The 13,001-nt window shown below is 59.6% G+C and overlaps 1 protein-coding gene across 1 annotated transcript in view; it reads right to left on the bottom strand.

The window, feature by feature from the left end:
• Positions 1-1,562: 1,562 nt before the first annotated feature.
• Positions 1,563-13,001, bottom strand: part of LOC123356422 (alpha-2-macroglobulin-like protein 1) — a 79,660-nt gene continuing 68,221 nt past the window's right edge. Inside the window, exons 16-25 of the mRNA XM_044999667.1 lie at positions 12,866-12,940; positions 12,271-12,427; positions 8,621-8,817; positions 7,636-7,851; positions 7,362-7,486; positions 6,851-6,941; positions 6,357-6,425; positions 4,553-4,652; positions 3,809-3,850; positions 1,563-3,472 (exon numbers count right to left, since the gene is read on the bottom strand). Coding sequence (XP_044855602.1) covers positions 3,438-3,472; positions 3,809-3,850; positions 4,553-4,652; positions 6,357-6,425; positions 6,851-6,941; positions 7,362-7,486; positions 7,636-7,851; positions 8,621-8,817; positions 12,271-12,427; positions 12,866-12,940 — 1,107 coding nt within the window. The 3' untranslated portion in view covers positions 1,563-3,437. The remainder of the gene's footprint in view (positions 3,473-3,808; positions 3,851-4,552; positions 4,653-6,356; positions 6,426-6,850; positions 6,942-7,361; positions 7,487-7,635; positions 7,852-8,620; positions 8,818-12,270; positions 12,428-12,865; positions 12,941-13,001) is intronic.

Below are 13,001 nucleotides of genomic sequence, written 5' to 3' on the forward strand. Positions count from 1 at the left end.
GACAATGGTCCTTACAAATTTTTTTTTAAAAACTAAACTACTACAACTAACTATGAGGAAAAACCTGCAGTTGAGGTAAGCTCAACTCGGACTTTGCTGGTGAGGAGAGGAATGGAGAACCTACCTTATGAGAGGAGACTTGAGCTTGGCTTGTTTAACCTACCCAAACAAAGGCTGAGGGGAGATCTGATTGGTGCCTATTAATTCATCAGAGGGTTAACCACCGGGGAGGGAGAGGAGTTAAGTTAAAGGGCAATGTTGGCACAAAACAAATGGATGTCAACTGGTCATCAAGAAGTTTAGGCTTGACGTTAGACGATGGTTTCTAACCATCAGAGGAGTGAAGTTCTGGAACAGTCTTCCAAGGAGAGTAATGGGGGAAAAAACCTAACTTGTTTCAAGACTGAGCTTGATAAGTGTATGGCGGTTGCCTGCAATGGCCTATGGCCCATGTGTGACTGCTGTTAGCAAGTGTTTCCAACAATCAGAGGTGGGGCACTGGATGGGGAGGTTCTCAGCGTAACTACAGTAAATTCTTTCCTACCTGTCTGGCTAGTGAGTCTCGCTCACATGCTCAGCGTCAAACTGATGGCTATATTTGGGGTCGGGAAGGAATTTTCCCCGAGGCAGAGACCCTGGGGAGATTTCACCTTCCTTTGCAGTGTGGGACACTTAGTGGTTTGAAGCAGAGTAAATGATGGATTCTCTGTAACTTAAATCAAGATTTGAGGAGTTAGGTAACTCAGCCAAAGGTGGGTGGGTGAAGTTCTGGGGCCTGCCGGGTGCAGGAGGTCAGACTAGATCAGGGGGTCTCAAACGTCATTGCATTGCGACCCCCTTCTGGCAAGAAACATTACTACACGACCCCAGGAGGGGGGACTGAGGCCTGAGCCCCACCGCCCAGGGCGGGGGGCCAAAGCAGAAGCCCAAGGGCTTTAGCCCCAAGCAGGGGGCCTATGACCTTAGCCCCAGCCTTAGCCCCACCACCTTCAGCCCCAGGCCCCAGCAAGTCTAATGCCAGCCCTGGCAACCCCATTAAAATGGAGTCACGGCCCATTTTGGGGTCCCAACCCACAGTTGGAGAATCGCTGGACCAGATGATCAGCGTGGTCCCTTTTGGCCTCAGTCGCTCAGTGCTGGGTACCACACCGAGCATGGAGCTGTCAGTGGTGACAGCTGGAGACCTGCTGACCCCAGAATCAGCATCGGAGGCAGCAGTGGCTAGATCAGGCCACTGATGTGACTGGAGAGACACCGGTCCCTGAGGAGGCTTTGCTGCCACAGCAGCACGTCCTGGGGCTGTACTCAGAGGAGCGCACAGGAGCAGCCTGCTGGGGAACCCGCAGCAGATATGGGAGAGGTAGAACTCGCCCCGGCGCCGGGTAAGTTTCGGCTCCATGTCTGTAGCTATTAATACACGAATGGGAGGGATTCCTGGTTTAACGACACGAGCAGGCTAGCAGCGTGTATCGCTAATGGCGGGTTGCACGCCAGCACCGTGGCGCCCTCCCACCCCACCTGGAATTCAACATGGCGAGGGGGAAGCAAACAGTGAAACAAACTTTCCAGCTTTAAGTTTTACTAGGAACTCGCTCACTCTTGCCAAAACGTGCTGGGATGTGAAAAAGAAGAACCTGACAGTGTCTTCCTGCGACTCCGGTGTAATCCTACACCTAGAAACAATGACATGACTGGGGGGAGGGGGGGTCCATTTGAGTTACATGTAGTCCATGGATGAGGAAATCGTGTGTCTGAAACATGGCTGGGGGTTTGTAGGCAGCCCAGAAGCGCGCCGGGGGAGGGGTGTGCCGGCCTGCCACAGCGCAGGAGGGGCAGAGTGGGGACAGGGCCTGGGGCTAAAGAGGCGGGGCAGGCAGCTGGGCTCCCCAAACGGGGTGGGGGTGCACACACCGCCCAGGCCTTGGCACCGTCTCTCACTCTCAACTTCAAAATCACCCCCCTCTGGCTCCTTTCCCTCAACTGCTTCCTCTAAGCTCAGACTCCTTCCCTCTGTCCCCCTGTGGCTACCTCCCCATCTGCTCCCCTGTCCCGGGGTAGCTGGCTCTGCAAATGAAGCAGGTCCAGCTCCCCTTGCTAGAACAGGGGCTCCCAGTGTGGCCAATCACAAGAGTGGGGCAGCACCTGGGGCTCTGGCCAGCCAGGCTGGCAGTAAGGACAGGGGATGCTCACGGAGCAGGAGGCAGTGGGAACGTGCTGGGGGAAACGCCCTGGGAGGTGATGCGCTCTCAGAGGGGTACAGAAGAATCCTGCCAAAGGCCCTGAAGCAGGAGGGACTGAGAGGCAAAGGAGGAAATCCCTGAGCGCGGGCTGAGGATTTGTTTTGTTGGTTTTGCTCATGTTTGGGAAATAAAATGGCCTGAAAAAAGACGCTGGGCGTGGCAGCGGCTCCTCCATGGGCTGGGGACAAGCCAGGACCCGACATCCCCTTTGCCTCCAAATTCCTGGACTTCACCCCCTTGCCTTCCTCCCCTGGCTGGGGGACAGATCTGCACACGGCAGGCCCCAGACCCTCACCTGCACCTGGCATGCTGACCGCTGAGAAATCTGGCCACGTGTTGGTATGTTGGCCTGGAAATTCTGGCCTTACTCTCTCTGGGATCCTCCTCGCTTCTGGATCCTCCCAGCAAAGGTGAATTGGCGTGAACCATAGCTTCCAAAAGCCCCTCGGTGGGGCTAGAGACAAACGGAGCAACCACTTCCGTAGCAAGGGGGGGATGGGACTGCAAGGGTTGCTCTCTGGGACCAGGCAGCTGAGGCTGAGAACTACTAACTCGCTGCATGGGTGAAAGGAAAAGGGTTGCAAAAGCTACCGCAGGGGGGGCAAAGGAGGGGGCGGTCCCCAGGTGCTGCTGACACAATGGATGTGACCAGGCTCTAGAGGGTGAGCGAGGCAGGGGCCGTGGGTGCTCTGTCCATTGCAATCTGGGCTAGCAGTGCAGTTAGGGAGCAGGCCAGCAGCTGGTCCTAGGTGGGCTGGTCCCTGACACTGACCCAGCGGGGGGAGCTGTCTGCAGGGGGTGGGGAGCTGTCTGCACGGGGGGAGCTGTCTGCAGTGGGGGGAGCTGTCGGCAGGGGCACCCGGGCAACTGACCCTGCCCAAAGTGTCCGTTCATTTTTGCGCTAATCTCCCCCCATCCTCCTCATTTCTGGGGTGACTTGTCACAGGAGCAGGTGGGATGTTTCCAGAGTGAGCTGGGGGGCGTTGGCAGAAGAAGGCGCTAAGAGTCCGTGTCTCGACCGCGGGGCTGCAGCCTCCTTCCAGCCCAGGGCCAGGGAATAGGGCAGAGGGTCCCAGAAGCAGCAGCTGAGACGAGGCTTGTCCATGGCCCCCCTCTCCCTGATCCTGGGGTGTCTGGCTGCCGGTGCGGGGCTCTCGGGATGGGAGGGGAGGGGGCTGCCCAGCAGGGGTGGGGGCTTCAGTGGGAATTTTCCATCGTGTCGGCATCAGGGGCTTTAAACAAACACAAACATCCCCTGAGACAGGATCAAAATCACCCCCCAACACCCAGCAGACACCTGTGGACATGGCCCCCCAGAACTCTCTAAACCCCCAATAAGACTCTCCGCTCAGTCACCCCCTGCCCTCAAGACAGATTCCCTTGTGCCCCACATGGACCCTTCCCCCTCGAGGTCTCTCCCCCACTCACACACATGGTCCTGGTGGGTTCCATGCTCCCATCTCCCCCTCCTTTGCCGTCTACAACACACACAGACCTCTCCGGCCCATGGACTCCCCCACCCATAAAGCTGTAGGGACTGGAGTTGTGTGTGGCTGCATCACACCTACCTGAGCTGCAGGGGGCGCTGTACTCAGCCTCTGTGTGTTCACCTGCAACAGCAAGGGATGTAAGGAATGGAGGAGACACCCAGTGGGGGGATGAGAACCCCTCCCCCAATCCCACACAGGCAGAGTCTGTTCCCCCAGCCCCAGGGGATCCCTGCTGTAGGTCTGAGCCCTAGAAGGCAGTGGGAGGTCGCCCCCAGCTGTCTGAGTGGGGCTGTGCGCTCTCTCCCATCCCCCATCTCCACGTAAGTCAGACGGGCCCAAAAATCACCACTGAGTCGCCCCTGAAAACACCCAGGGAAACCGTCCTGTCACCTCCTGGTCCAGCACAAAGGATTCTGGGGGTCTCTGAGGAGCTGGATGGCAGGGAACTGTGGGGGGCCCTGAAGGGGCGGGACTCGCCTGCTCCTGCTGGGACGGCCCCCGTTACACCAGCCGCACCCTCCCCACTAGCCCGACGAGCACACGGCTCCCGTGTCCCTCGCGGTGAGCGACCCCACAGATCGAACCTGGGAACACGCTTCCAGCAGGTGTCTCCAGCTTGACCCCCGCAGGCCCACGGCGGGTCGGCTGCCAGCCTCTGCCCAAGTGCTGTGCCCAGGCCCGAGCAGGGGGCCGAGATCCGCCATGGACACAGGTCACAGGGAGCAGGGGAACTGCAATAGCACCACCCTAAACCAGGCACTGGTTGTGCCACAGAGCCCAGGAGAGCAGCTGTAAAGGTGGAAGGTCCTGGGCAGGACTCACTTGTCTCGTAATTGTACAGTCTCACTGGGGCTGCTCTGAGATTCTTCACAGGGAAATCCTGCTCCAGGGAGAAGGTGAAACTTTCCGCTTCCTCCGTCAGCTATTGAGAGAGCGACAGAGCGAGCGCCTGGGCTGAACGTCTGCACTGGCACCTCAAACCCCCTCCTCCCCGAGGCTCGGCCTGGCCCAGCCGCTTCCCTCTGTCCCTGCGGCCTGGAGCAGTGAGAAAATGCTCCCCCCAAATCCCTGTTCCACCCCCTTTCAAAATATGACCCCCTTTCATCACACTCAGGGCCCAGCTCCAGCCTCCCCAACCCTGAGCTCCCCGTCACTCCGTTCACGGCCCTCCCTGGGGTTTGGCTGAGTCTGGTCCCATCTCCCCGTCCTTTATGGAAACGGGTCACTTGTGGAAGCAGAGTCAGGATGAGCTCTACCCTGACATTTGGTGGTGAATTATGGCGAGTGTGGAAAAGAATTTCAGGGGCTGAGCTTGTTTGCATAGGCACACCCACCCTGCCTAGCATAGCCCACGACAGTCTAAAATGGTCACTTTGACAGCTGTGGGATCCCCAATTTCTCTGTTATTGGGGCAGGAGGAATAAAGTGTTGTTACCCTGATTATGTGAATGAGGGACTATGAACTGGTTTTATGACAGAGGGTCTCACCATCAACTAAGTAGCACTCGCTAGACAAGGAACATGGGTTCCAAAAACCAGTCAATTGAGAGATACTGGGGACTGGTATGTGTAGCTGATGGTATGGGCCCCTTTTGAGAGCCTGGAACACCAACTGTACTGTTTCTTCTCTTCATTGTTGAATAGCAGAGCTAATTTGATTTTATTAGAAATCTAGCTAGAAGCTGCTGAACTGAATTCACTTTGGGTCAATGGTGCAGCAGCACTGGAAGTCCCCTACTACAAGCTGAAATCACTAAAAGAACTAAACTTACTGAGCTGAATGCTGTGTTAACTAGTGGGGGAGCCTGATGATACATTGCTAAGCAGCTGGCAGAGCAGAGCAGTTTGCAGGACGGTTGGACCAGAGCAGTGAGTGAGCAGAGCAGTTTGCGGGGACGGCCGGAGTGGCTCACAGGTGGCTGGTGGAGTGGAGCCATCCATGGTGAAGGCTGCAGCAGAACCCCACGGAGAGGCGGGGCAGTTGGCCTCGGACCACGTAAGGTGCCCATTAACACCCTGTGTGCCCCCCCCACCCATTTCCACCCAGGCTAGGGGGGGTAAAACTCTGCAGATAAACTTTTGAACTCTGGGGTGGCACTGACCAGGGACAGAGACTTTTGGGTTGTTGGACTTTGGGGTGATTGGCCTTAAGACCCTAAGGGGAAAAGGACACTGCCAAACAAACTTGGTGGGTCTTTTGCTCATGGTTTATGTTATGAATCCTGTTTGTGGTGTTTCCCCAATATGATGCCACATTGTTTCCTTCTGTTATTAAAAGGATTTTGCTACACTCAGACTCCCTGTTTGCAAGAGGGGAACTATTGCCTCCTAGAGGCGCCCGGTGGGGGGGTAGTATATAATTGTCCCAGGTCACTGGGTGGGGGCTGGAGCCGGTTTTGCCTTGTGTTATTGAAATGGAACCCCTCGATACTGACCCCGGCTCTTGTTGCTGCCAACTCAGAGGGGTAGAAGGGTTACACTTGGAATCAGGGGAGATTTCAGTGACCCCTCGCCCTGCGTGTGACACAGAGCCCATGAGAGCAACTGTAATGGGGGTGGAGCCAGGGCAGGACACGCCCTCCCTGTTCACACCAGGCCCCTGGAGCCCCGAGCCGCCCGCACTCACCTGGTCCAGATAGAGCGTCACCTGGTCCTTCTGCACCTCCAGCCTCTTCACCAAAGGCTGCTTCTCCAGCTAGGGGCAGAGGGAGGAAACGGCTGAGCCAGGAACGGAGGGGCTGGGGCCGGAGTCACTGCTCTGCTGGGGGCTGGGACATGGGGCACCAAATGCCCCCGTGGCTGAGGGGCCTGGCTGCCACCCCCCATGCCAGTCACACCTGAGCACTGGGTGTCCGCTGGGGGAGGGGCGGGAGTCCAGACATGAGCGTTGTGTTGTAGGGGGAACTAAGCAGGGTCAGGACCTGCTCAGTGACTGGATGGGAGACCCATGGCTGCACAGTGCCCCACGGAAGGGGGCAGGGCTCTGCAGAGGGAGGTCCCCCTGGGGGTCAGAGCTGCAATCTGTGCTCTCCTGGGGGTCTGGGCTCTCCCCCATGGATCAGCCCCGTGGTTTCATGCTGTGTGATGGGCCCGGCCTGTTCTCCTCCCTGGGAAGCTCACCTGCTGCAGGGAGCTCTGGACGGTGATGTAGCCGGACGGCAGCTTGGCCTCGATGATGGCCATGTTGGTGGCTGGGCGCTCACCGCTGTACCTACAACGGGAGCCGTGGGCTGAGGTCGGGGTTTGCCCTGGATACAGACCCCAGGGGGGTGGAGGGGGAGGGGAGGCCTCCCGTCCTCTCGGCCCTGCAGGCATCTCTAATGCCTCTGCCTGCTCTGGGCTGTGAGCCCCGCTAGCCCCCGGCCAGCCCTGAGCTCCCCAGCAAGGGGCCCGGCCCCAGGAGCTGCTTGGGAGCCGACTGTCCATTAGATCAGCCCCGGGACCAGCCCTTTAGCCCCTGGCACATTCCAAGAGGCCCCTGCCTCTGCCCCGAGCCCTGTGGGGGATGGTTCCCCCGGCGATCGATTCCTGCAGTGGGGCGGCTCTGCCTCGGCCATTTCCCCGCTGCCTGGGGCCTGCCCCTGCCCCCGGGCGCTCGGACCCAGCGGGGGTTGGGGGCTGGGGCTCGTACCGAGCGTGCAGCACGAGGCTGAAGCGGGATGTGGCGTTCTCGGTGCACTCCTTCGGCTCCGTCTCCACCCGCAGGTCAAAGGTTGTGGCGCTCTTTGGGGGCGGCACGTTGTAGCGCAGGATCAGCTGGGAGACAAGCAAGAGATTGGGGCAGAGCCTGCTGCCTCCGCCACCGCAGATCAGAGCCTGGGCCCAGAGCCAGGCGCCGTGGGGCAGGGCAAGGGCACAGCCAGTCACCGCTGGGCCGGCTGGGCCCCAGGGGCTCCTGCACTCACCTGCACAAAGACACAGCCCTTGCCGCTGGTCCGCACCGTGTACTGCCCGGGGATCTCCTGCAGGGCCGCTCGCTGCAGCACCAGCCGGTTGGCGTTGTCCACGTGGAATTGCTGCCGGGCCCCGGCCTGGGAGCTCACCGTCACCGACACAGCCCCGCTCGCGCTGTACGTCAGGGCTGCGTATTTGGCCAGGGCCTGCAGGGCCACCACCGTGTCCTGGGGAGGAGAGTCACCGAGCTGCTGTCACGCTCTGGGGAGAGGAGCCCGGCTCAGACTCACTGCAGCAGGATCAGGACCCGCCGGGGCGCTGACACCGGGACCCCGGCTCCCAGCCCCTGAGGGCAGGGGGCTCTGCACCCAGGACTCCCTCTCCCAGGAAGGGCCCCGGCTCAGATGTGGAGATGCAGCCCCTGGGGGGCTTCTGGCCCCTGTCACAGAGTGTGAGGGAGACCGGGCCCGGCACCCCCAACTTCCTGCAATTCACCAGGACTCTCAGCCAGCCAGTAAAACAGGTTTATTTAGACGACAGGAACACAGTCCAAGACAGGCCTTGCAGGTACAGACAACAGAATCCCTCAGTTAGGTCCCTCTTGGGGGGCTCCAGGGAGGCCAGAGCCCCGTTGGGAGGTCAGAGCCCCATCCGGGCTCCCCTCCATTTTCCCAGACAGCTCCAAACTGAAACTCCCTCCAGCCTCTCACTCAGCCTCCCCCCAGCTCCTCCCCAACCAGTCCAGTTTCCCGGGCAGAGGTTGTTCCCTGGCCTCCAACCCTCCTCCTGGGATCTCATGTTACATGCTCAGGTAGCCTCCCTCAAGGACAGTCTCCCATCCCCAATGCAGCCAGTCCCAGCAAAACTCCCCTGCAGCCTTCCCAGGCCAACACTCCTCCCTCAGCATTCAAAGAACACTAAGAACATTCCCAGTTCATCACAGACCCTTCCTCCACCAGGCCCCAGCGCTGGTTTGCCCGAGGGCAGGGGTGTTACCTGCGTGGAGGCGAAGCCCCTGTAGAGGTTCTGCTGCTTGCTGAGCCAGCGGACGATCTGGGCAGCGGTTGTCATGTCGGCAGCAGACACGTTGGGCAGGGAGAGATAGGACAGGAGCATGTAAGCCGTCATTGCCTCCGCCGATGGGGCCTCGTTCCCGTAGGAGCTGGGCTTCCCCTGCCAGTACAACTGTCCCCCTAGGAGAGGGGCCGAGGGAAGGGCAGCCCCACGGCTGCAGTTACAACACAGTGGGTCACCTGTTTGCCTTCCAAAGGGGCCCCACTGAATGCAGGGATGCCTGCCCCCCACTGAATGCAGCCACCTCTGGGGCAGGACACAGCAGGTGATTCACAGCACATAGCAGGGCTACCCAACACCCCTGGGTGGGTCATCAGCAGGGACTGAACCCTTGATCTCTGACTCAAAACCCCTGAGCCTCAGCTGCTCAGCCCCGGTGGCTCACTGGCTGCAAGTGACCCCTAAACCTATGTGGTGCGGCCGCTCGGGGGCAAAGGTGGTGCTAACCCAAGGGGGCCCTAACGGGAATATTCCTCCCACCCACCCACCAGCCCATTACAAATATTAGCTGCATTATATCCACAAACCAAGAACTAGCTCTGGGACGTTGCACTCCCTATTCTTTATGATAATATGCTTATGAGATGAATATGACGTCACTGAGATACACGTTACGGAAGATGGCTCATGTGAGCTTTCATTGGAAAGGTTCTGATTTACTGAATGCGATTATCCAATTCGCATGCATGTATCATCTCTGTATCTACAGTTAGGCACACGGACTATGTAACCATTACAAGTGGGGGTGTATTGGGCAGACACCCACCAGGACAGGCCATCAGATTTGATGGGCCGTCAGGAAGGAACAACAAGACCATGCGGATACTAATCTCTCTCCCTCCTGGGAAGCGTCCAGGGCTGTGACTGTGACACTGCTAGGTCAGGTGGTCTTGTCACCTGTTACTAAATATTACCTGGGACTTTTTTGTAACCTGTTTCTTAAGTACATTGAGCTTAGCTTGCGTACTTTGTTTTATTTGCTCAGCAATCTGCTTTGTTCTGGCTGTTCTCTCTTCTATTCCCCTCCAATTCACCTTTTTGTAGTTAATAAACTTATTTCTTGTTTATAATCTAACGCAGTTTGTAACTTTCTAACTGGGGAGAGGGGACAGGAAGTCAGGCACATCTCTTTACATTGAGGAAGAGGGCGGATTTTTATGAGCTTGTGCTGTGCAGACTTTTCTATACGGCGCAAGACAGTATTATCCTGGGTTTATCTCCCAAAGGGGTGTGCACGTGAGTGCTGGGGGAGCCCTCTCGCACAGAGCTGACTTCAGTGTGTGGCTGCAGCAGGGTGTGGCCCTACCTGTGAGTGTGCTGCAAGAGGCCGGAGAGCCTAATTCAGCAACGCACGGAGAGGGAACCCAGGCTGGCAGAGCAGGAGAGGCTCACTGAAATCCCAGTACACCAGGTGCTATCCCAGAAGGAGGGTCCAACCCATCACAGTCCCAACCCCCACCCCCACCCCAAACCGACACCCTGGTAAACTGGCCACTTACATTAGATGAACAGGTTTTGGGGGTAATACCAAACTGGGGACTCCATGAGCTGCTTGGGGCCCTAAGCGATTGCTTAGTCTGCTTATGCCTCGAGCCACCACTGCTAGAGGGGGGCAGAGAGCCCCTGAGACCCTGCGGGGCCCCCCGGGGCTGGGTCAGGAGGGGAGCATGACCCAGGTGAAGGGCAAGGACAGAGTTGACGCCTGGGAAACACCCCCTCCACGGGGTCTTTGTGACCTCGGAGACAGGTCCTGTAACCCGAGGGCTGTTTCACCCCAGTGCCTGGTGGCCCCTCGTGCTGGAGCCAGGCAGGAGCCACGTGCTGCTCCCAGAACTTCTTACCCACCTCGGGGTGGGGCAGGACGCGACACACTCAACTCGCAGGCACAGACCAGCTGCAGTCGCTGCGCCGGGGCTCGGAGAGAAGGGACTTTTCACCTCAGCTAAGACATGACAGAGCCGCCCAGACCATGCAGGTGGCTCCTCTCTGTGGGGGGACGTTTTCCCAGGACCCGGCAGGAACCGAACGCGCCAGGCCTCAGCTCCCAGCACAGCTCAGTCTGAGCTCGAATGGGGCCGAGGAGACGCACAGAGATCACTGCGGCATGTTCATGACAAGTATGACGGACTCAACCTGGGACTCCCAGCGCCCCCTGGCCTCACGCCGAGGGCTCCTTCAGCTCAGCAACGACACGGGGCAGCGCCACCTCCTGCGTCCCCAGCCGCACCCACAGTGGGCCTCAGGCCTCACATGGGATCTCCTGCCCTATGGGGAGCTGGCCTCAGGCTGCATCGCTCACACCGGGGCTGGGCTGGGCTGGGAGTGGCACAAACTCAAGGGCATCTGCAAGGAAAGGCTGGGGAAATGATAGAATCACAGAATATCATGGTTGGAAGAGACATCAGGAGGTTTCTAGTCCAACCCCCTGCTCAAAGCAGGACCAATTCCCAACTAAATCATCCCAGCCAGGGCTTTGTCAAGCCTGACCTTCAAAACCTCTAAGGAAGGAAATTCCACCACCTCCCTAGGGAACCCATTCCAGTGCTTCACCACCCTCCTAGTGAAAAAGTTTTTCCTAATATCCAACCTAGACCCCCGCCAGTACAACTTGAGACCATTGCTCCTTGTTCTGACATCTGGTACCACTGCGAACAGTCTAGATCCATCCTCTTTGGAACCCCCCTTCAGGTAGTTGAAGTCTGCTATCAAATCCCCCCTCATTCTTCTCTTCTGCAGACTAAACAATCCCAGTTCCCTCAGCCTCTCCTCATAAGTCATGTGCCCCAGCCCCCTAATCATTTTTGTTGCCCTTCACCTGGATTGTCTCCAATTTTTCCACACTGGAAACTGGAGCTGGGGGCGGACAGCCACCCTTGGGTCCATGGGGGGGCACATGGTGCAGATAAGGGGGCACCCAGAGACTTCATTCCTTGTACAACCCCCTCTCCCAGAGACGACAGGGCCTAGCCGGCCACCAGCCCAGGGCATCCTGTTCCCCTCCCAGTATTAGCCAGGCCAAGCCAAGAAGCCTCAGGCAGGGACTCCCCTGCTGGGATGTCCCCAACACAGGATGGGGGCTGGGATCCTGCGGCATTTCCCCAGGGCTCGGTTACGGCCCGTTCCCCTGGGAGCTGCCTACGCAAGGCCCTGCCCCAGGGCTCGGAGCCCACTGGACCCGTCACGCTCCTGGCCCCGGGCGCTTTAGAGGGCTGGGTTGGGACATGGGGCTGTGCCCCTCTAGGCTCTCAGCTCCGATCCCCCCAGGCTGGCAGCGACCCAGCCTCGCCCCCCTTCGCTCCGTGCGCTGGGCCCTGGGAAATGGCGGGACGATCTCACTCCAGCTCTGAGGGGAGAAGTGTCCCCACGACAGAGCCCGGCGCGTCGGCCCCTCGCTGGCAGCCTCAGCAGAGACCACGGACTGACTGGGCCACGGAGACCCAGCTCCCTGCCAGGCTGAGGAGGCCCCGGGGCAGGGGGCCCCTGGGTGGGCAGGGCCGTGGGGGGCAGCTGGCCCTGCCCTGGGCCCAGAGGCCGGCAGCGAGGGGAGCACTAGAGCGAGGTGCTGCCGGTACCGGCGCTGACGCTGTGCTGGGCCAGGCGCTGCAGGAGGGCGTCCCGCAGCTCAGTGCTCCCCGCCAGCCCGAAGGCGTAGGCCAGCAGCGCCTGCGTGTAGAGGTCACTGGTGCTCGACTCCCGGAGGCACTGGAGGGCCCTGGTCACCGTCGGGTCCTGGGACGGGGGAGACACCGAACAGACTCCCCGTCAGGCTGAGCCGGCCAGAGGAGACGCCCCGCGCCTGGGTGTGTCCCCCGGTACCCACCCCATGGGGCCCTAACACCCCCTCCCACCAGCCTGTCGTCACCTCCCGCAACCCATCTCCCCCCCACCGCCACCCGCACCCTGCACCCCCCAAGGCTCGCCAGACCCCCTCCCCCGAGCGCTGGACACCGAAACATCACAGCCCCTCCCCAAGCTGCTTAATCTTCCTCCGACTCTCACCCCAGCCCAATTCTCCACAGCACCCTGACCCCTGCCTCGGTACCAATCCCCCAGTGACCTGGCAACTTCCCCTCCCCCCACCAACCTGCCTCTCCACTGCCCCCACAGCACCCTGATCCCCCCACACCCTGCCGGCCCCTCCCCTGGGACATCTGGGCTTCGCCTCACCGTAAGCGGCTGCCCCAGCTCCAGCAGCGCCGCCGTGACGTAAGCCGAGACAGAGAGCTCATCCACCATGCCGCCCTGAGGGGGATGGAGACACCGGGAGCCGGCTCAGACTGAGCTGCGGGGCACGTTGCCAGGA

This window comes from Mauremys mutica, chromosome 25 (genome assembly GCF_020497125.1).
Source record: "Mauremys mutica isolate MM-2020 ecotype Southern chromosome 25, ASM2049712v1, whole genome shotgun sequence".
In the NCBI taxonomy this organism is placed as follows: Eukaryota; Metazoa; Chordata; order Testudines; family Geoemydidae; genus Mauremys; species Mauremys mutica.